The sequence below is a fragment of the Danio rerio genome, chromosome 11 (genome assembly GCF_052040795.2).
Source record: "Danio rerio strain M-AB ecotype USA chromosome 11, GRCz13ab, whole genome shotgun sequence".
In the NCBI taxonomy this organism is placed as follows: domain Eukaryota; kingdom Metazoa; phylum Chordata; class Actinopteri; order Cypriniformes; family Danionidae; genus Danio; species Danio rerio.
This window is the reverse complement of record NC_141031.1, coordinates 5,649,055-5,673,507: the sequence shown is the minus strand read 5'-3', so window position 1 is coordinate 5,673,507 and position 24,453 is coordinate 5,649,055. Positions and strand designations below refer to the sequence as shown.

Below are 24,453 nucleotides of genomic sequence, written 5' to 3'. Positions count from 1 at the left end.
CATGGTGGTTCCAAACATCTTCCACTTACGGATAATGGAGGCCACTGTGCTCACTGGAACTTTTTAGAGCAGCAGACATGTTTCTGTAACCTTCCCCAGCCTTGTTTTTTGAGACAATCCTGTTTCGGAGGTCAACAGACAATTCCTTTGTCTTCATGCTTGGTTTGTGCTTTGACTTGCAAGGTCAACCCTGGGACCGTAAATAGACAGGTGTATGCCTTTTCAAATCATGTCCAATCAACTGAATTGACCACAGGTGAACTCCAATGAAGCTGCTGAATCATCTCAAGAATGATCAGTGGAAACAGAACGTACCTGAGCTCAGTTTAGAGTTTCACGGCAAAGGCTGTAAATACTGATGTACATCTGATTTTTCAGCGTTTTTATTTTTAATAAATTTCTAACAATTTCAAAAACTATTTTACATTGTCATTATGGGGTATTGTGTGTAGAATGTTGAGGAAATAAATTAATTTAATCCATTTTTGAAAAAGGCTGTAACAAACAAATGTAGAAAAAGTGAAGCCCTATGAATACTTTCCAGATGCACTATATAGGGTTAAAGGGCACCTCTGGTGAAAAATCTACTTTTCAAGCTGTTTGGACAGACATGCATTTATAGTGTATACACCGTCATATTGGGGTGATATAAACACACACGGCCCTTTTTTTTTTTTTCCAATTTAACACTATAAAAATGGACCAATTGGAGCGGTTTTCAGAGCGACCACAACTTGACGTACGGGTGCAGTTCCACCGCCCACCAATATTGATTGACAGGCGCATACCCATATCCTTAATTTGTCGTTTTACATCCGCCATTTTCAGCGTGTGAATCAACGCAAAATCACTAAAGGAACACCTTTGCTTTATTTTAGATGCAAGGCTCATTGGGCTCAACACATGATCAATATTCTCCACATACTTGCTGATCAGAATTATTGTTTATACCTTTTGGTAGGTTTGTAAACGTGTACTTTTCATTGCGTCTACCTTAAACTTAAGCCGTTTGCATTTCTCATGAACACAGAAGCTCCCTGAGATCTTAACTAAGTGCAGCTGGAAAGTGTGAGCGTGTTGCCTCATGTGCGCATCTCTCCCTTGGAAATAAAATAACAAACTTGCCTGCAGGTCGTACAGCAGACGCGCCTCTCTGCGTGGCGTGGCGCCGTGCATTTCGGAGTTCTGGGCGTGGGTTTCTGTTGGGGTGCACGCGATGGCACTTCGGGTCGGTGGCTGGGCGCTGCAGGTAGCCGTTGTGTCTGCCCTGGTGGAGTCCGTTGTTTGGAGTTCTGGAATGCATGGCACTGAGTGGCGCGACGATTCAGGACACTTTATGTTTCTGCCGCGCCACTGAGAGTGTCTGGTGTGCCGTGTCGCAGCTTCGAGCGGCACAGCCGGTTCCTCAGTCAAAGTTAATTCAGTGTGTGTTGTTATTAGTCTCTGTGTACAAGCTCAGCGCTTGAAACTAGCAAACAGTTGGCTGTAAAACTATACAGAGACAAATGATTTTGCACTCTCTCAGGCACGTGCACACATAGGGCTCAACCTGTGCAGTGCACATGCCCTTTTTAGTCTTGGATAGAAAGTCCCCTTACAAAATGATCAAAAGTGCCCCCGCGATCTGGAAGCAAAACAAACGTGACCACCATCTTAAACAAGTGCTTCATTTATTTATTAACAACTAGAGCAGCAAAACTAAGACGTAATGAAGACAAAACATGATGAATGACATGCAACGAGAGACAGACGAGTTCAGTTCCTCTGCAGAACTCGTTTATACAGTAAAAACTTCTCCAAAACGACAGGAAAGAAACAGAAAAACATTTCTCCAATGCTTTTAAAGATGCCACACGATGTCCGCCAACACCCCGGTGCTGTTTAACGTTTGTAAAAGGCGACATTTCAAAATACTGCCAAATGTGTGATTGGACGAGACGCCGAACTTAAGAGAACACGTTGAATGGACTCCAGCTAACACAAAGGAAAAAGCAAACATGAGACACCCAGTGAGACGATCAGAGACCATCACTCCCATAACGCATTAAAACGATCCCTTAAAAGCCCTTCTGTGTGGCCGCGCGTCACTGGGCAGCACATCTCTGCTCTTGTTGAGTCCACAGCTCGCCTCTTCTTGGGTCAGATCGGTTTGGGAGTCTTTGAGTGTCGGAGGTCCCCAATTTATTTTTTTGTCTGTAAAGGAGTGTGTGGCTACACCAGCTGTACAGTGGCCGCCTGAAGGTAACCCTGCAGGAACTGAAGAGCTTCAGTGGGCAGACTGGTGCTCAACATGGAGGGAACCTGTTAAAAAAAAAAAACACTCAAGAGATAAGCGGGAATTGTGGGTAAAAACAAAAAAAAAAAACAGCTTCTATTTCTCTGTGAATTTAGTGAGGAGCATGTTGTAAGGGAAGTGATACTCACTCTTCCGGGACAGGCGGTGGAGAGTTTGTGTAAGGACTGAGCCAGGAGGATTTTGGGATTGCTGACGGCGTCGCCGATGGGGTCGTGCTCTTTCTTGCCTGCAAAAGCAAGCTGGGAGAAAGCGGTCTGGTATCCTGGAGTGTCCTCGATGTCAATGAAGTGCTCATCATCTGGGATGCTGTCATCTTCTGGCAACTCAAACAAACCAATCAGAGCCTGCAGCAAAGGAGCCCTTAAAAAAATAAAAGAGTATTAGATAATATTATTTTTTTTCTTGCTTTTTTTTTTACACAGTGTTAAAGGGTTAGAGTTCACCAACATTTTTTAATGATTATAAAATACTCTTATGTCATTCCAAAGCACTGAGACATTTGTTCGTCTTCTCAACATGAAGATAAAAATTGGAGAACCCTCTGATCCTCTACAGACAACAACAAGGTTCTGGAATTGTTCAAATTCAAAGAGAGAAATATCAAACCATATCCTCAAAACAGACCACACGCCTCCAGTGGTTCAATTGGAATGATGTCACTGGTCTCACGGTTCGGTTACCGTTATCGATTCGGTTCAATTCGATATCTTGGTGCATTGACGATGCTTTCCATATAGTGTTGTATTTTGGGGGGTGGCTATAACAAGCTATCTGTATAAACACACACACACGGACACACAGCACCACCACACTGTCTCTCATTCACACACATACACAAACATAGACAGCACCAAACACACACCACGCGTGCTTGCTTGCTCACTCGGGAGTGATATTGTAAGACCGCCCACTCCTATTAAAATTACACCACAATTACCGACCACTCCCGCGCTTTATCTGGAAATTTTTGCATACAGCCAAGAGGAAAAGAGAGGAGAGGAAGTCACGCCAGCAGCCAAGAGGAAAAGTCCCACAGGCTGGTGAAATGGGCCACAGTAATAGAGAGAAATGGAGTACTTACATTCCCTCAATCGCAGAGAAATAGGGGCTTCCGATGTAAATGTCAATGAAAGATTGTACAGAAATCACACACGCAGTGAAATTGTGCACAGCTGGCGCCAGGAGTGTTGTAAATAGCCACGCTCGCTTACCTCGCGACAGAGCACATATGAGGTAAATGACGTCAGTACATAATAACCGGTTATGATTATTACTGAACCGATACTGAATTGTCCGCGTCTGCATCACGGTGTACCGGAAAAACAATTTCTGACACCCCTAACAAGAATATTTTTGCACGCACAAAACATAAACTACTTTATTGAATAGTTTCTTCTCCTCAGTGTCAGTATATTGTGCATATTTATGAGCTCTATGCATTAATGTGTTACCCAGATGCCAGATTTCCTCTGTTTGAAATGGCACAGGCACAAAAAAGGTTGAGCAAGCAAGACACATGAACGCAAGGAGGAGCTTGAATGAAGTCAATTTTGTTTAAGTGTGCACAAAAATATTCTCTTAGTTTGATATTCCAATTGATCAACTGAAGGCATATCTATGTTTTGAGGATGTTTTTTTTTTTTTTTTGCTTTGAATGAGTCTGGACTCTTGCTGTCTATAGAGGATGAGGGAGCTCTCACATTTCACCTAAAATCTAAATTTGTATTCCACGAATAAAGGGGGTTTGAAACAACATGATGAATAACTAACAATATTATTTTCAGTTTTGCGTCAACTAGTATTAGGTAAATTCAAACTCGAACAAAAAAAAAAATAAACCCCAAATCCATAATAAAAATATGTCAGTAAAGAAATTCACAGTAAATCATGAGGCCTATGAAGAATGAGCGGACCTCAAGTAACGTAAACACCACTGACTGGCCATTGCATTCCAGAAATCAACAGGTCTGTGATCATTGTTTAACACTACAGCCTCAAAATATTTAGGGCAGCAGATAAATAATGCCAGTGACTTGTGAGGCCTTATCCTCGAAGGTGGTTATAAATATAAAAACCTTGCATGCAGGCGCACACATCAGTAGACCTACATAAACATAAGCATATTCACTACACCTATTAAGACTGGTGGACTCAAGACATTATCCTCCATGTTCAGTTGTTGCCCGTTTTTACTTTTAATGTATTTAAGTGTCGTAAGGTGTTAAAGTTTAACCTGGTGGGTTAAAAATCAATCTGATGGACATAAAGGGGTCACAAGCCAATAGAAAGAAAACAAACTAAAGGCTTATGGCTATTCATTTGCATGCTTTATGTAACTATTTTGAATAAATGGTTAATCTTGAAGGGTTACAGATGTACAAAACATCTTCAGGTAAAAACATGATCCTCACAAGAAGTCAGTGGAGTTAATTAAGCAAGGTAATGGGATTGGCTAAAGAAAAGTATTTAGCACACGAGACGCACTTTATTTTCAAACAAGCCAGTAACATGTCTAACCAGAGTTTGGTGTACTCAGTGTCCATCATGGCGGGACACTCGGTGAGGATCTTGATGATTCCCACAGCACAGATCTTCTTCTCCACCTGCCCTGACACCTTCTGCACCTCAGGAATCACAATCTTCTCCACAACCATCCCAAACATCCTGATATGCAGACCGAAAGCAACAATCAGAAAACAAAAAACAATAACAAAAGGTATGCTGTAAACGGAGATCTAATATAGGGTCAAGCAGATTGAGGCATTGATGTGCTGTGAGCACTAACAAACAGTCAATATGAGTCCTAATAAAGGTGAGCTGTAAATGAATAAAACCAAAATGCTAAAACCAAACAAAAATAGGAAAAACGTATAAATGTGGCATTATGCATTGCGGACAGTACTTCTGGATTATATCAACTGAGGACAGAACACATCAGTAACTGAACATACTTTGGCTGGATATCATCAAATATCTCCTGCAATGCAATGGCGCCATATTTCACAGAATAAAGGTTGATGAAGACGAGGAAACCTGGGAAGAGAAAGAGAGAGTCGCTTTAGTAGAAAGCCATGTTTGTTAAGTGTTCACAGGGTCCATCCAAGGCCCCGTTTACACTAGTGCATTTTAGAATGAAAACGATCCGCGTCAACACTATCGTTTCACCCAGCGTTGCTGAACAGTTCTCGGTCTACATTAAAACGGAGAAAACGCACATCATGCGACCACACACACAGAGACACACACACTCTGGCATGCGCTGCAGCGTGCTTTGAGCACATACCCATACGAGAGCTGTGCATGTCGGACTGTTCATCCAGGATCTCCCTTTGGATCTAATCTCACTATTTGTTAAACGTGATATATAATCCATCTAGAAGAGGTATTTAAGGGTTGTAGCAAGCAGCGCTACATGATTGTAGTACATTTAAGTTGCATTTACACTGCACTGTTCAAGTGATAAAATTCAGATTTTTTTCTCCTATGTGGCACAGATCGAATATGGCCCATGTACGTGTAAGCAAGAACAAATCACATGGATTGCGATTTACTCAAATCAGAATCAGGCCTTATTTATATGTGAAAATTTATCCGATATGAATCAGATCTGTGTTCTCGTGTCTGCAGTGTAGATCTGATTTTCACCTGTCAATGCGAGTCGCGCATCATTAAACACCATAGTGAATGACATCAAGTCTGACACATTCATTTCAGAACAGACTTCAGCAGAGTCCCAAACCTTAAATCTCATACACGAGGACTTAAACAGCTTTAATAATGTCATGTAGCACAAGTATTTAAGGATGTTAACCAGAGCAAGAGAGCGCCATGTCCGCCACGTGACCTAAATAAACTAGAGATGCCGATGTCCTGCAGATTTTTGCTCCAACCTTTATCAAACCCACCTGAAAAAGCTAATCAAGGTCTTACTAGGTATACTTAAAACACCCAGGCAGGTGTGTTGAGGCAAGTTAGAGCTAAACCCTGCAGGGACACCAGCCCTCCTGGACCAAGATTGGTGACCCCTGCCCTAGACGATCTTAATCCGGCACTTCTATGATTCTGCCAATCATATTTTCAAGTTCAGGAGAGAAGAAAAGGCTGCATGGGATTTTTCATAGTTTCACACACGTTGCTTAGAGACATGGAGACCAAATGATGTTAAAACAGTCACATACTGTATTTATAAGGTATAATTCACCCAAAAACGTAATTTTTGTCTTCATATAATGATGTATTCGTGGCCGGGAAATCACACGTGACATGAGCTGCTGACTGTGACGGCGCGCGCCCTACTTAATGATAGACGTGCGCGTCTACTTTAGTGAACAGAACCTGAATATGCTGTGAGTAACAGGTAATAAAGTTGTAAATAATATTCAGTTTATGGCACAGAGTGATTGTTTGAGAGCCGCGCTTGAAGTATGAACAGCACTTAGCAGTGAAAATGAAACCGAAAGCATGCACATCATTTAAATAATCATATTGCATTATAGAGTAATGACTGCGACAAGCATTTGATCTGTTTTTTCTTTCATATCGAACACACAGTTGTGCATGAAAATAAATGTTTAGTGTCAGTGTAGCTACTCTAGCCTATAATGTTGATTTTACCAGTGAATTAAATGGTGTAATAATGTTGTCAATGATTGCATTTATATCTCAAACATAAATCAACATCAGAATTATTATAAGTAGAATATAATTATTTATAGTAAAACAATAGACCTGCTCAAAATATTTTTCTTGTTGTTTTACCATATGTTTGAGAAAAAACAAAAATCGCATATTAAGCGTTATTTTACATCTACAGAATCGTGAGAGAATCATGATATTTTAAGCAAAAAAAAATTACGATTCTCATTTTAGCCAAAAGTGTGCAGCTTTAATATAAACTAATATAAAATTAGTGCATACATAAATCACGCCATGGACATTAAGATGCCTAAATGTTTAAAAAAAGCCTATATATCAAAAGAAGATGGACAAATGTGCATGCTCCTAGTCTTCAGCATATTTTGTGCATCTCTGTAGGATAATCAGAGCAACTTAATGGTCTGGCATGTAAACTACAAAATTCTCAGTCGGTTCCAGTGGTTTGTGTACATATATTTAGAAATTACACACAAAAATCAGATAGCCTAAAAACAGAGAGAATCAAACTATGACAAGAACTGACAAATCGCTTACTTTTAACGAATTTCGTGGTCTTGGAGCTCTGAAGCCTCTGGAAGAGCAGAATAAAGATCTGTTTTCTGTACTGGGTGATCGCTTCCCTGCACAAAAACAAAAATGAGTATAGCCAAGATACGTCAGCATTTTTATTCTGGTGTCCTCGTAACGTCACTTACGCAGGCATGTGCTCCACTATACTGTTGAGCAGATAAAAGCCTTGATGGTCATTAGCTTTGGATGCGATGAGTTTCTGAAACACTCCAAGAAGACCAGGCTGGGAAAAAAATATTATGATTATTATAATGGGAATGATTTGAGAAGAGGTCCTCTGCATTATGGCTGCTTGTCTACTCACTATCTTGTCAGAGGCTGTGTTGGCGATGGCGGCAGCTCCTTTCTCCAGGTAGGCCTGCAGCAGACGCACAAGCGGAGGGATGTTTCCTGTACGCTCCCACAGCACAGGCTGCAGGAGATGAGGAAACAGAGCCATGTAGGAGGAGGGGATTGAGTTGCTGTGAATCTCCAGAAGTAGGGACATCACCTGGAAGACATACGGCACGAACTCTGCCCGGCCAGAACACACAAGGATCATTAAAACATGGCTTAAAGAAAGGGCCCTCAAAATCAATCAATCAATCCATCCATCCATCCCTCCATCCATCCATCTAGATATCCTATCTTATCCAGTCAGGAGATACAATCTTGTTTCTAGCTGAAAGGTCTTATTGATCTGGTTTTAAAAACACAATACTATGCAAGATCAGATTGTGTAAGATTATTATAATTGTTTTATAGGGATGTACCAATTCACCTTACAGTGCAATTCACAATTTAGTCATGACTTTTTTTTTTAACAAAATCATTTGATACTAATTTAAGGTGAACAAGATTCCCCCCCCCCCCCTAAATGCACTTAAATGCTTTTTCTTAAATGCTTTCTTGAATTTTTATTTATTGTTTCTTAAATACTGAACATTTTCTCAAAGTAAAATATTTTCTGCAATAACAAACTAAATTGGAATTTTAAAACGATATCCAAACAAAAAAAGTGAATAACACAAACTAAAGCCTCTTTAATATAAACAAACTAAAACTTTTACTGTGCTGGGATTTTACATTTTTATTTTTTTAAAGAAATATCAGAATATCCATGTTTTCTGACACGGGCTGAGATCTTCGCACATTTTACAATGTCCCCTGCTGATGAAAAACTATTTCACTGGGGACTGAGATGGCTGTAGTGGAGAGGAAAGCATTTCCTCAACCAGAGAGGAGTGTGTACAGAGGTGGCTAATAGGCTCTGTGCTCCAAGGGACTGGCCTGAGCATTTCAGTCTGCCGCTAAAAGGTTAAAGGTATTTTAACTGCAAATTTAGCTCAATTAAAATCAGAGACATCGTCAAGCCAGGCTTGTATTTTTAAGATTAAATTTTAGCTGTAATAATGCCATATTAAAAAGGTTTAATCACACATATTTTTATTTTAGCTGTAGTAAGTTGTTTTAAGTTTGCCCATAAAAAAGCTCAAATCACACTTCATATTTGTTTGTGACAAGACTTTGTCATGTTTTGTGGCAACAAGTTTCAGTATATTTTAAAAAGCAGCAAAAAATATTTTTGCCATGTAACTACTGTCATATTTTAATTTAAATCAAATAAATTGTGGACAATATGCATGCATGCGTGATCCTGATTTGGTTTACACAATCTTGTTTTACGTTTAAATGCTTTGGTTTAATTTAAAACAAAATATACATTATGACAAGTCACTAATTAAGAGGAATTCTCCTGTTCAGTAACTAGTTAAAAACTTTCAAAAAGAGAGAGAAAAAAAAAAGTAAAATGCAAAATTTAAAAAGTTATTAAGCTAGTTAAGATAATCAGACTAAATAGATTTTTTAGAATAGGTGTTACTATAATAATTAAGGCTTTTTTTCTTTATCCTTTGTAAGATTACTTGAAATAAGAAAAACTACTTAGGCTAATTATCTTAGCACACTGGCAGATAACAAATTAATTTGTCATATGTACGTTTTTTTGCAGTTAGTGTAGTGACAAAGTCAAATTCAAGTAGTGTTTCATAGTTTTTAAATAATTAGAAACCCCTAGAGGAAAGAAGGAGTGTAAGAACTTTATACCAGCACCATACCCTGCACGTCATTCTGGAGGATCTCTGTAAACACAGGAAACAGGGCTTCTTCAAAGCTGCTCACGGTGTCTGGATTGGCCTTGCAGGTGATCCTGATGGACAGGCACAGCGACTCAAACAGGTAATGGTTGAAATGTGGTTTACTGGGATTCTGTAGACAAAAAGAAAAGCATATCTAGAACAATACTGTACCTACAAACGGAAAGAGCAGTAATTGGTGGCTGTTTGAATCATCCTCTTATGAAAAAAGTTTTAATGAACATTTATTGGATTTAAACCTTTTAAGTTACAAATTTTATTCAGTGAGCTGTGTGTGAAACAGATGTTCCGTCCTGCCTTTAGGATCAAGTCCTACTTCTTGGGAAATGCCCCCTATACTGGACGGATATTTCTGTATGTCCTGCCAGTGATTCCAATGTCATAGACTGAGACGAGGACCACATGACTGGACAACTCTTGAACTGTCTTTATTGATTAGCTGACCTTGCTGACGAGGAGGAGCTTGTGTGTGAGTTGGCCAATGAGAGTGGGGATGTAGGGCACGATGGCTTCCTGCAAGAGGGAGAAACTCCTCATGATGGCTGCGGAGGAGACAAAGAGAAAAGGTCAAGGAGTGAATAAGACTATTAATTTGAACAAAATATTGATAAAAGATTTTCATTAAAACCAAGTAAAATTTAAAGTTTAACTGCATTTCCACTTTTTGGCCTAAAGCATGCATGCCATGACCAGTTGTGTTTCCACCATCACTTCCAGAGCTCAATCAAGCCTCATCATGGCTTCCTTGAGGCCAATGCTTTTTTTTTCTGCCAACCAAAAACCTTGGGTCAAAGCAAACCAGCTAGGGCTTGAAGAGACATCATGAACAAGAGTTTACCAGAGCTGATGGTCAGCACTGCAGCTCATTACACATATTGTTATATCCGTCTAACACAAGTGTCACCAATCACGGTCCTGGAGGGCCGGTGTCCCCGCAGGGTTTAGCTCCAACTTGTCTTAACACCTGCCTGGTTGTTTTAAGTATACCTTGTAAGACCTTGATTAGCTTGTTCAGGTGTGTTTGATTAGGGTTGGAGTGATTAAGATTGTAGCTAAAATCTGCAGGACACCGGCCCTCCAGGAACAAGTTTGGTGACCCCTGGTGTAACAGATAACATCAACATGATGATGATAAAGACACGTGTCTTTATCAATAATGAATTCAGCTCAAGCAGACAGCGGAAAATGACTGACACCAGACTGATCCAATGTGGACTCTGATTACCATTTGTGACCTGGGTAACAAAACCAGTAGCATGGGTCACTTTTGACGTTGAGATTTATAAAGCATCTGAAGGCTGAATAAAAAGCCTTTCCATTTTATGTTGTTAAGATAGTATGTTTTATGTTCTTCAAACATTGTTCTATTTGAGAATCTTGAATCTGAAGGTGCAAAAGTATAAATATGAGATTTTTTTTTGCACCTTCCGATTCCAGATTTTCACTTTACTGTTGTCATCCAATAAATCACCTCCTAATCCAATTAATGTCCAGTCCTGTACAATAAAAGGTAATAAAAATAAATAATCTGCAGCAATGAGAAAAAAAAAATCACTTTTAAAGTTGTCTAAATGAAGTGATTTACAATTGGATATTACTTCTAAAAAAATTGAGAAGTTATACAGTTGAAGTCAGAATTATTAGCCTCCTTTTGATTTTTTTTCTTTTTTTAATATTTCCCAAATTATGTTTAACAGAGCTAGAAATTTTCACAGTATATCTGACAATATTTTTTCTTCTGGAGAAAGTCTTATTTGTTTTATTTCGGCTAGAATAAAAGCAGTTTTTGATTTTTAAAAAAACAATTTTAGGACAGAATTATTAGCCCCTTTAAGCTATTTTATTCGATAGTCGACAGAACAAACCATCGATATACAGTAACTTTCCTAATTACCCTAACCTACTTAGTTAAGCTAATTAAACTAGTTAAGCCTTTAAATGTCACTTTAAGCTGTACAGAAGTGTCTTGAAAAATATCTAGTAAATTATTATTTACTGTCATCATGACAAAGATGAAATAAATCAGTTATTAGAAATGAGTTATTAAAACTATTATGCTTAGAAATGTGCTGAAACAAAAAGATTAGATTCAACTTTATTGTCATTACACATGTACAAGTACAATGCAACAAAATGCAGTTGCATTGCAATCTATAAAGTAGAATATAACAGATTTATTAAATTATACGAAATGCTAACATTTTCCATGATAGACATTATGCTAGTAGAAACTGCTTGAGGAATGAAGCCGTTGGTTCACACTTTTATTTTGATGGTCTGTTTGTTGAATTTAGTTACATTGCATCTACATGCCAACTAGTTCTCATTAGACTGTAAGTATGAGTTGGGGTTGGGGTTAGTGTAAGTTGACATGTACTTGCAAAGTTTCTTATAGTCAGTTAAATGTCTTCAGAAGGAACAGTATCAGCAGATATTAAGCAGACAGTCCACTAATTCTCAAATGGACCATCAAAATAAAGTGTTACAAGCCATTGCACTGAGTTGTGTGTTGAGAGAAGGTTTTACAGCAGAGCTGTGTGGCCACTAGTCTGACAGCTTGATTTTGGCCTTGCTGCTTGCACTCGTCCAACAGTGGAAGAGATGATCATTACCTTTCATGATGTACTCGTTCTCAGATGATCCAGGAATTGCTAAAGCTTTAAACAAATGGTTGAGTAACTGTTCCGTGAAGGGTGCCATTTCAGTCGGGGTGATGCTGAAAAACAAAATTCAGTTTTATTTGCTATTTTATTTAAAATTTTAGGCAAATGACCATTCAGTTGTTTGTACTGAGTGAACTCACAGGGTGGTGTTGTTGCCTCCTCTCATGGTGAAGAGTCTCTCAAGTGCATGTGCAGCATAGGTGTGCTGAACAATGCTCTCCGCCTGCAGGTGGGACACGAGTAGAGGAACGGCCTGCAACAGCTGCTCTTTAGGAAGCTGGAGAACAAAGCAGAAGCCACACAGTCAAACACTGAACCACTAGTGCTATAATATAGCATATGGGGACTGAAAATAAAATGCTTACTTGACTTCTGAAGGTCATAACATACTTGATGGCGTCTGATTTCAAAACTGGAAACTCGTTCACTGAGGGACAGAAATACCATTGCTGTTTCAGCTAATACTATAATAATAATAATAATAATAAACATTCAAGCATTAAATGCGAAAAATCAATTACCGTTAGGGGATTTCAGATCTATGAGTATATGGTTTAAAAAGAACTCTGACAGGTTCACCAGCTCATTTGCTTGTGTTATTCCATGCTGTAAAAGAGAAGCATAAATTTAATCCGAGAAGACCTAAAACTTAGAGCTTATTGACCAAAAATCTGACTTTTTAAGGTCTCTAACAAAAAAGTGAGCATAAAAAGCCTCAAGCATACCCTGGAAGGTTAAACTGCATCTTAACTCTGTTTGGAAACAGTCTTTAAAATTGTAAACTATGTAAATATTGTTCTCTGCGATATTCAGAGAAATTTGACTATATCTGACCTTTGGACCCTGACTTTAGTCAATATTAAAAAGTACTTCAATAAATGGCCAATAAAAAAAATGGGCCAACTATGATCATATTACAACCATCTGCATGAGAGCCTGCAAAAACTCATTCTGTAAGAAAAGGTCCAAATAAAAGTGAAATGAGGAGAGAAATATATTAAATCGTACATAAATAACCATCATTTGCTTTAGCTGAAGCATGTGGACTTCATCCTGTGTTTTCTTTTATTGTTAAAGCAGAATGGTCACTACATTTAACTTATTTAGAAGTATAATTGGTAAGAATCAATAGCGACCTCACAATCTAATCTGATTCCAGGGGTCACAATCCGATTCCAAAACAAATCTTGACTGATATTTTTCCATTTCCTCAGGTGTCCATTTACATCTTTAATTTCATTAAAATGCAAAGTAGTACAGTTTCTAGGCTTTTGCTTAATAATTTAAATCTCTGTACGACAGCTCTTTTATCTTAAAAATATTAGATTTTTATTAAAGAATTATTCAGGATGAACACGCTCTGAATGTAAATAAGCCAATTACAAAGAGCAATTATGAAAAACAAACATATTCCATTCATCACAATTATTTAAGGGGGAGAGAATACTAAAATGTAAACCTATTGAAATATCAGAGAATTATTCAATTTAAATCCCAAATGTTGCATTTGAATATACTAAATAAATGTGGTCACAATACTGACAGTCATCAATAAACAACAAATGATTATTATTGCCAGTAATTTATTTCATTTTTCAATCTTTATTTGTAAGTGTAAATGTCAATTCCATGCATTGCTGAGCATTGGGTGTCAAAGCCATTTTACGCCCCCTGGTGGAGATTATGCATATAAGCAGAATGTGATTGCGTTGGGCTGGATTTATGCAGCAGTATTACAGACAATGGCAACATGTCTTATGGATGGTCACCTACTGTATAACTAAAACTGCTCCCAGTTACGTGGCCAATAATTCGAAGGACTATATAAAAATGTTTTTTTGGTGTAAAAATGAGATTTAGTTTAATCATTTTCTTACTGCAGATTTATGTTCACATTAAATAGATAATAAATATAGTTAAAAATGTTTTAAAATGAGTTCATTTAAAGAGTTGAAAGAGTTCATAGTAAAGTGAAACAAAATCAGTACTCTGCTTACGGAGTTATCATCAACAAAGACCATCTCACCTTTTGTGTCTGAGCTTTGGATGCTAGAGATGTAACCAAGTAGATGGCGGCATCTTTGTGCTTCCAGTTCACACCAGGGTTTTTGGCGTACTCTGCCAACATTGAGTTCACATATCCAGAGAAGATACCAGTCACCGGGCCCTCGAAAAACTTACAAAGGCCTCGCACCAAATCACAGGCTGCTCTGCGTCTTGTGTCGATGTCTTTGAGAACAGAAGAGACCATTCAGTACAAACATCACAAAAACTAAGCGTCTGAACAATACAGTAAAGCATCAACAAACCTGAGCCTTCAAGATCTCTGATGATGTACTCCTCTGAGTTATCTTCAAAAGCCTCTTCATCTGCACCTGTTCACATACAAGTTACATGTCAGAACTCCCTGTACCACTTCTTCAGCTGGTTTCTGTTTAATAACTGAAATACAAGATATATAAATCAGCACCTACTTCTAAACTCCATGTTGGGTACGATGACCTTCTCACAGATGCTGGTAAGAACATTCTGGTCCTCAAAGAGATGCTTATAGTGTGGTCGCTCACACACAGATGCCAAAAACTGGATTGCATTGCTCACAAGCTACAAAAGCAATGTTCCCGGACACAATTAATCCAACAAAACGGTCACAAAATATTCTTTTTTAAAAACCAACATCAATACATGGAAACTAAAGGAAATCTACTTACCAAATCATATTTGACCTCTTGACCAGTTGTGACCAGCAGATTCCAAATAGCTGTAACAAAGCGAGGCAAGTAGGGCTGGAACTCTTCATCATATTTTTGAGCATAAAGTGCTGCGTTATCACAGATTTGAGACTTCAACAGCTCCAGCAGACCAGCCTCCTCCTCATCCTAAAGCAAAAAAATAATAAATAAAACTAAATGGTAAACTGTATTCAAAGATAGAGAATATTTTTAGTTTTTGTGAGCAGTATCTCACATCTGTTTGCAACAGCTTGTTGTCCAGGGTCAACAAGTTGTGAAAATTTGTCATCCAAGTCTCCATGTTATCCTCAAAGAACTCAGGGAGATCCTGGAAAAGTGAAAAATCAAACTGTTAGCAGGACAAATAGACAATAGTGTGTCTACTACACTCTCCTTTTTTCCATGATAATAATAATTTATATATTGCTGAGTGTTTTTAATTGGATCTACTGGTTCATGGCAGCCTGTCATGGACAATATTGACACTAATGGCTGATTTATACTTCTGTGTCAAGCGCACTTGTATGGTGCAGCGCTGCCTTTGTGCTGTCACAAAGCCCTCGCCATGGCCGATGCTGAAGGTGACCCGCAGCTCTCAAAAAAATTTAACTACACGTTGCAACAACGCATAGCGCAGGCTTTGTGATTGATTAGCTACTAGCGCTGAGGGTGTGGTGCGGTGCTGAGAGCCGCGAGCTTGGAGCGATTGTTTACAAGTGTTGAGTCCCCGTGAAGGAGCTCCAGAAGGAAACTTTTGTTTTGTGTGTACCTTATGATTGAAGCTGCACATCTACTGGTTTTCTGCCTCTAAATGAGCGAGTTTAAACTGCTTGTACATTACGAAAGTGTTCAGAAAAAACAACATTAGCATAAAAAAACGCAACACAGAGGAACATAAAAATCTACTGCCAGCTAGTGTTTCGGAAGTGTTATTGCAGAGCAACACATCACGCAGAAGTATTAAAGCACGGCTACGCGCAAGGCAGGACCCATGGGTCAAGACAATCACTCGACGCAGAAGTATAAACCAGCCTTGAATATGGCAATAGGTGTCCCCAGATTAGAAATGAATTCAATCATTTACACAAATTGGTAATTGATAACGAAAAAAAGTGATTTTACAAATGAATCACTGGATTTAGTTAAATCAGATAATTCAATAAAATACATTACCCAGTTGCAAAAAACAAAAACAGTCAGTTTTGTGTCAAACAAAGACTGCAGGTTGCTTCAATTACTGTAGGTTTAAAAAGTGCTTTAAAATGCAACTTACTACATATGAACTTGTTTACTGAACTGTTAAAAAAAACATCACATTCGGTATTACACACCGTGCTATGTGGAAAAAAACCACTTAGTTTACCTTATAACAAAAAAATTCATGATGAATTCATTAATGTAATGAAAAACTTTGCAAAATTTCTCTCATTTGTATTTATTTTCAGTGACTTAATTACATTGATCATAATGCATTCCTATTTACCAGGGGTTCTCAAACTCATTCCTGGAGAGTCAGTGTCCTGCAAAGATTAGTTCCAACTCGAATCGGACACACCTGGGCTAGCTAATCAAGCTTTTAAGCTGCGCTCACACTAGAGTTTGTGTGTGCGAAATTCAGTTGTATGGCGCTGCGAAAAGGGGCGGGAATAAACAAGATGATGAGACATTAAAAAAAGTGAGCGATTGGTCAATGTTTTAAATTTCTGTCCAGAGAGGTCATGTTTTGATGCTTGATTGGTCTCATGCAGTCAAATGACGCAATTTCACAAGTCAGAGTTCACCAAGCTTGAACTTCGCAATGCAGCAAATTGCAAAACTTGTCGCATGAGCTTATGTTTCCGGTCTGACGCATTCGCGTGCTAATGAATGGAAGACTATGGGGAGAAAAGTCCAGTGTGACCGCAGCTTTACTAGGCTTTCTAAAAACATTGCAAGTGTGTTGATGCAAGTTGGAGCTAAACTCCGGAGGACACTGGCCCTCCAGGACCAAGTTAGAAAACTCCTGACGAAGACAAAAACTACACTAAAGCTACAATGCTGGCATGAGATGAGAGAGTAGAAATTTACCTGGAAGTTAAGGCTGTAGAAAAGTTTTGAAATAAGTGTTAGAGAAGAGAAGAGCACTTTCAAGGCGTTGATATCTGTTGCATGTGTTTGACACAATTCAATTGTAGCCTAAAAGAAAAACAAGCAAACCACAGTTTAAAATGATGAATTATAAGGTAATGACTAATAACGTTTCAAATCAAGACGGACAATGACTTCTTGACATCACCTTAAAAAGTTCAGTAAGAGGCTGTGCAAACGTGTCCAGTACCAGCTTGATCTCTGACCACAGCTCATTAGACTTAAACTCATGCCGGTATCTGAAAGACAACACAGACAGTTCTTAAAAGTCATGAAACTAAACTTTAGATCAAGTATAGAACAAAAATGGTACATGAACTAAATGATAATCGCAATCAAAAGAACAGCAACACTGCATTGATTTTATTCAAATGAACCTCACATACCGTTTAAAAAGGGAATGTGCCGTGCGAAGAACACCATTAATGATGTGGAAGTCTCCACTCTGAAAACGGTTCACCATCTCAGTCAAGAGATCTGGCCATTTCAAAGGGAAGTCTTCCCGCCCGATAATGCTGATAGCGTCACTCAGCTGCACAGAGAAAAACACATATCTAAGGCACAGTAAACACTAATGAGGTGTTTGCCAGCCCTCTTGCTGGAGACACTTAATCTCCAAGGCCAGATAAATCAACAATTTTCAATAGTAAAACCACAATTTTTAAATAACATTAGTCAATTTTACATTAGTAAAGCTTTGTGTCTAAACACTACCTTGGACGTTTGCTGAGGACAACTAATGATACATGACGTTTTGATTTTTCACAGATTATTTCACAAAGCTATTGAGCACTAAAATCAAGCTCCTAAATCAGCAAAGCTGAGAAGTAGTGATGAGGACTCTCATGTCACTAAGACCCAATTAACAAACTACCCTAAAACATCAATTTTCCATTTCTCAAATATTTGCAAATGATAAGGATCATCAGATGTATTTGCACAAGTAAATCCCTGTAGTCATCGACAAAGTACTGCGAAAATGGTATGTAAATGATGCTTTCTGTGTTGTTACAAGTGCTACAGTGTACAAGTTCTCATTGTGGAATGACAACAGACTGCTGCCACCTGCAGGCAAGGAAAGGTAAATCCTCTCTCGCAGGCGCAGAATAGGGTATATGCCGAGCTAGTGTTTTTCCCATACTTTTAAACTTCCGGTGACCTTTTATTGTGAACTTTTTTTTCCATTTTATACGGTTCCTTTTACAGCATTGATGTTGTAATGTAATTAAAATACATTCAGTTAAATAAACTTTGGCATTCATTTAGTTGCTCAAGCGTAAAACGAGACAAAAAGCCGTTTACACGCACAAGCTCCATTGAATATACTGGGGTAAAATAAATACTCATATTATAAAGACATGGCAGGGGAAAATGTCATTTAATGCATTGCTTCTTGTACAATCTGAAACCCACTTTATATCGGATATCACTCAGCTAGTGGAGAACGCTGATTTTTAAAGAAAACTGACCCTAAATGCGGCGGTTTTTGCATTGGCATACAGTTCGGCGGAAGCGCTTAACCCAGATTACTGGCAAATTAAAAGTCCTATAAGCATGATTCGGCTTATACCCTATAGACTTCAGTTTCAGACATTGGTCATCATCTGTTTGGGTGACCAGATGCAGCTGGTGCAAGAAAACAACAAGTCTTTTTTTTGTCACCACTAGTTCTTGTCCCAAGCTGAAGACTTCTTTCTATTCCTTATTAAAATGTGTCGTCTCAACAGCTTTGTAAACAGATTAAGCAACTACAATTTAATTTTTCACTGCCATTTAGGAGAATTCCTAGTGGTAATATTGTGTGTATAAAGCTCCAGGCCTCCTTTTTGAGAAACATTGATCAAAGTGAATCTAAAAATGTGTTTGTTAAAACCTCTGTAATGACAATTATAGCAGAAGGCCTCAATCCATATGACAGAAGATTACTGAAGACAAAAAGTTCATTTATTCTATTTCCTGTATTGTGTTTGTTATCTGAATGGGTACCTGTTTTTGGATTTGCTCCGGGCTGGTCAACATCAAATTTACAATGTTGGCCTTAATAGCAGTCCGATCAGGATCAGAGATTTTGTTGGGTTCATCCTCAACCTAAAGATAAAATAACAAACAATTGATAGATTCAAATAAAGCGAATAAATCAATGAAGGAAGCATCTACGCTTCACATCAGACAGCTTTAGTCATATTGAACGGGACACTAACTATGCGCCAGTTCCTCTTGATGTAGTTCTTGAAAGTGACGGCTGAACACACACGGATGACCTCATTCTGGGACTTTTCCAGTACTGTGAGCAGTAAAATGGGATAGTTCTGGTTTCCCTCCACCGACTCCAGAAACTTCTCAGCTGATGAAGAAGACAATAAGAACATTTTATCATTTAATAACAGGTATGACATAAATCAGGGCTCAATAATTAATACTGGCATGATCATTTATTCTTTCCTACATAGGGCATTCTACCAGAAACGTACATTTACACTACATACAATTCAGTGACAGAAGTTAGCATGCATGCTTTGATGCTTGATCACTGCCAGCTTCTATCCTTCAAATGAAATGTCACTTCCTCTGAGTCATAGCCTTAAAGAAGTATTTATGTTAAATTTATCGTAAATGTGACAGGTAGGGATGGGTCCTAAAACTCGGTTTTGGTGCTACATTATAAAATACAGAAGTATTAATAAGCTCTGACGTTAACGGTGCTGCTATTGGTACTGGAGAATTATTGCTGAATAAACAATACTTACAGTAGCATAATTAACTGACCAACTTTTTAAAATTTACAATATTTGATATTTGTATGCAAAGTTGGTAATCTCACATGGGAAATGCTGGTGTTTCTGATGAGCGAGTCAAATATAAAAGTCTTCATAGTTCTCAGCTGTGCGCGCACACTCAGGAGGCTCATACAAAGCACACACACATAGCTTGCGACAGACTCGCGCACACACAGCTCCTAAGTTTGCGGAGTGAACCAAACAGGTTGTATTTCACAAGTGGACAGCAACAATGTCTGTTGCAACCAGTTGTTTTTTCCTGCAGTAGCCCAAATAAATCTTTAACATTAAAAATGCTTTTGCATCAGCTGTATTTATAAATATAGCCTATGAATAGCCTAGTAATAAACTTAATGCTTTTTAAGAAATTATATTTAAAAAAACTGCTTATTTTTACATTGCAAGATGCTCCAAAGCTGTATTAAAAACACAGTTAACTCCCAAAACACTTAACTCATTTATGTGAATGTGTTAATGAAAAATCATAAACAATCTCATTTAACTGCATTTTTGATGCTCAAAGAGGGTATTTTGAACTGCAGACAGCACAATAAACCAAGAAAGATCTCGACTTCTGCCAGAAAAGGCAAACATGTTGATTTTTATCCAGAAGAATTGTAGAAAAACAGAGTCAGTTTCCTTCAAACCATTGAACATTCTTTAACAGGAATTTTTTTAAATTTGTTTTACAGTTATTGGTTTAGCATTAGTATTATGTTAAAAACGTAATAATAAAACAAGAAGTGTTGTTAATTGTTTGATTTGTTTTTTTCTTTCATAAAACACAACAAAAAAATACCGGTCAGAGAACCGTTAAAGTACTGTCCGTTAAAACCCTGATACCCAACCCTAGCGACAGGACTGATGGAAACAGAATAAAGTCTGATATTTCAAAAATGTGTTAAAAATGAACTATTACTATCACAATTTGACATGGAAGTCATTTCAAAGAATAAAAGACACTTTTAGATTATCACATTCATCTGATTAATATGAAATCACTTTTGTAAATTTAATTTGATGCAGAGAACCACACAGAAATCTGACTGAACCGAATTAAATGTATACTATATATATATATATATATATATATATATATATATATATATATATATACACATACATACATACTTATACAGTTGAAGCAAGAATTATTAGCCCCGCTGTTTTTTTTTTTTACTCCCCAATTTCTACTTAACAGATTTCTAATAACTGATTATTTTATCTTTGCCATGAAGACAGTAAATAATATTTGGCTAAATATTTTTCAAGACACTTCTATACAGCTTAAAGTGACATTTAAAAGCTTAACTAGGTTAATTAGGTTGACTAGGCAGGTTAGGGTAATTAGGCAAGTTATTGTATAACGATAGTTTGTTCTGTAAACTATCGAAAAAAAAGTGCTTAAAAGGGCTAATAATTTTGTCCTTAATGTTTTAAAAAAAATTAAAGACTGATTTTATTCTAGCCAAAATAAAACAAATAATATTTTATCTTCTGGAGAAAGTCTTATCAGACATACTGTGAAAATCCTTGCTCTGTTAAACATCATTTGGGAAATATAAAAAAAAAAATTCAAAGAGGGGCGAATAATTGTGACTTCCATATGAGCAATTCCATGCAAAAGTCAATCTTACATTGAAAGATTTCACCAAAATATGGAAACCAATTCTATGTTTGTGTTTTCTTGTATTTAACAGCACTTTAGAAATACACAATTTCTGTGTCAATGTTTTCAAACTATTATACTTGATTTTCCAAAGTCACACGAACGGAAATTTCACATCTGTCACATCCATAACGGAGAGATGTCAAATCCATAACGACACTTTTTCCTTATAAATGGAAAAACGACAAATAAAATAAAAAGTCAATCATTTTTGTTCTACAGAGACATTTTACCCTGTTGATTATCAATATTTCTTTTGGGTTGTGCAGTTTAATTTCCAGAATTTCCACAAAGTATGTTGTATACTGTAAACCTGCAGACTTTTTTCGTCACATCCATAACGCATGTTTACTTTTCTCATTTAAAGTACAAAACATGGTTACAGATTGATTTTTTCTGGTCCATTAACTCTATGGTCAGTTGTTTTGGAAAATGTATACCAATGTTTCAATTTTGTTTCAACTTTCTATATGAATTAATGTATGGAGTTTTTATTGCAAATATCACATCCATAACGCTGGAATTGCTCACATATATATATATATATATATATATATATATATATATATATATATATATATATATATATATATATATATATATATATATACACATCCTTGCAAGTGTACGTATGCATGAATATCAAAAAAAAAATTTCAGAAGTCCAGAGAAAATGAAAGTTTTCTGATATGTAAATGTTACCTGGCCGCCTCACAGCTGGATCAGCGCTTAGTGTTTTCTGCAGGTACTCGGTAAGGGTTTGGAGATTTCCATCATTGAGCTCCATGATTGCTGCAGTAATACAAACATGTATAAAACCCGATGCATAATTACAACAAACTTCAATTTACAGAGAAGTTTCAACAACAGCAAGCAGTCTGCATGCTCTTTATTACGTTTACATTTCACACATTACTGTTGAATGAAATCGCATAATTGTGTCGGAGAGAACATGCGTGTGTATTCAATGAACGCATTCAGCACCTTTATTAAACTGTAAGCGATAAACATTTATTAAACGTATATCGTAACTAGATAACGTTAGCAAAACCGTTAATATATTCTCTATAACTTATATACTTTTGACAGTTAGTAACACACGCTTGGCCTGCTGTGACTTAAGCTTACTATCAAGGCCTGGCAGATACTTCCCTTGTATAAATGAATAAACACAACAAAATAACGCGTGAGGCTTAGTCAGCTGTTTTATGACTCAAATATTACACATTTTTGAGAAAACGTTAGTTGTATTACAGAAACTCGGCCATGATTCACGTGCTAAAGTAGCTAGCATACTGCTAAGTTAGTCATCATATTGCTAGTGACAATCCATTATTTCAGCGTAAAATAAGCCATGTTACTAACATAAATAAGGCTTAATTAATGTCCACATTTGATTTACTTAGTTTAAATAAGATTGAAAAATGTAGCAACGTTATTAAAGTAATCCGTCAGTGTGTGTTTAGTTCACAGCTAACTGTCGAGCTTACTTTAATAGCGCGCGCGGCGTGTGTTATCATTCAAACCATTTCTTTCTGGGACTAACTGTTAACAAATGCACGGTAAATAATAGAAAGTCGATATATGAATAGTGAAAATAGAAAGGCGTGTGAAGGGCCTTACCGTTAGCTGTAGGTTGCAGTGCTGTGCTAATCACCGGCGAGAACTTTCAAACGTCTCACACAAGTGCGCGGTCACGACTCCGCACATGCGCCCTAATGCAGCACAAGCAGTGGATGGTGGCGCAGATGTTATATACCGCCATCTTGTGTGTGTTATGGGGACTTGCAGCAGAGATGGATAAGGTTAGAAGCGTGAACAGTTTCAGCGGTGATATTACATGGGAAATTCATGAGAAATACAATTGACGCTCATTTTCATTGTGAGATGATTATATGATCTCATTTTCCTTTTATTAGACTTTATATTTCAGCTAAAACCATATTGTTATGAGCAAGTTCTTAGTATTAATATAGGTGCCAGCTTTATGTGTGGTTCATAATTCAAATTGTTTATCTTTTTAATTTATTATTAATTCATTTTGAAGCAATTGTATAATTGAATGGTAATTATAGCCTATATGCTCATGAAATAATTTAATTAATTAGTATATTTTATAATAACTCATGATTAAACAGAACTTCTTTTAAATAGAACAACATAAAATCTCTATAAAAGATGCTTTATATATAAAAATATACAGTTGAAGTCAGAATTATTAGCCCTCCATTGATTTGTTTTTTCATTTTTAATTATTTCCCAAATGATGTTTAACAGAGAAAGGAAATTTTTTACAGTGTGTCTGATAATATTTTTTCTTTTGCAGAAAGTCTTCTTTGTTTTATTTTGGCTAGAATAAAAGCAGTTTTTAATTTTTTAAAAAAACATTTTTAATTATTAGCCCCTTTAAGCTATTTTTTCCCAAATAACTTGCCCAATTACTCTATCCTGCCTCGTTAACCCAATTAACCAAGTTAAGCCTTTAAATAAGTGTCTTGAAAAAATATCTAGCCAAATATTATTTACTGATCATCATGGCAAAGATAAAAATAAATCAGTTATTAAAAATGAGTTAGTAAAACTATTATGTTTAGAAACGTGTTAAAAAATATTCTCTCTGTTAAAAAGATATTGGGGCAAAAATAAACAGGGGGGCTAATAATTCTGACATCAACTGTATATATTTCCTGTCACATAAAAACTTATACAAAAACACAAGACTTACACAAGTCCCTACATAAATTGGAGGATTTTGGGATATCCTCATTAATGTTTATAACAGGACATTGCAAAGTACGCAATCTGACTGTTCTTTCTACAGCGTATTG

General features: G+C 37.1%; 1 protein-coding gene and 1 non-coding gene across 3 annotated transcripts; both read right to left on the bottom strand.

Annotated features, from left to right (window-relative positions):
* Nucleotides 1-1,653: 1,653 nt before the first annotated feature.
* Nucleotides 1,654-23,315, bottom strand: cse1l (CSE1 chromosome segregation 1-like (yeast)). 2 transcript variants are annotated; one of them, NM_201450.1, is given in 25 exon segments: nt 1,654-2,301; nt 2,425-2,656; nt 4,814-4,960; nt 5,248-5,329; nt 7,487-7,572; nt 7,648-7,745; nt 7,827-8,035; nt 9,619-9,769; nt 10,102-10,199; nt 12,270-12,373; nt 12,461-12,597; nt 12,686-12,747; nt 12,842-12,926; nt 14,347-14,549; nt 14,630-14,695; nt 14,795-14,924; nt 15,032-15,199; nt 15,288-15,380; nt 17,120-17,227; nt 17,328-17,418; nt 17,566-17,711; nt 19,166-19,267; nt 19,381-19,523; nt 22,328-22,417; nt 23,249-23,268. In NM_201450.1, coding segments are annotated over 24 exon segments (2,916 nt in total). In that variant the 5' UTR covers nt 22,413-22,417; nt 23,249-23,268; the 3' UTR covers nt 1,654-2,211.
* LOC137496755 (small Cajal body-specific RNA 11) lies at nt 9,940-10,071 on the bottom strand. The gene has a single exon (XR_015503188.1).
* Nucleotides 23,316-24,453: the final 1,138 nt, after the last annotated feature.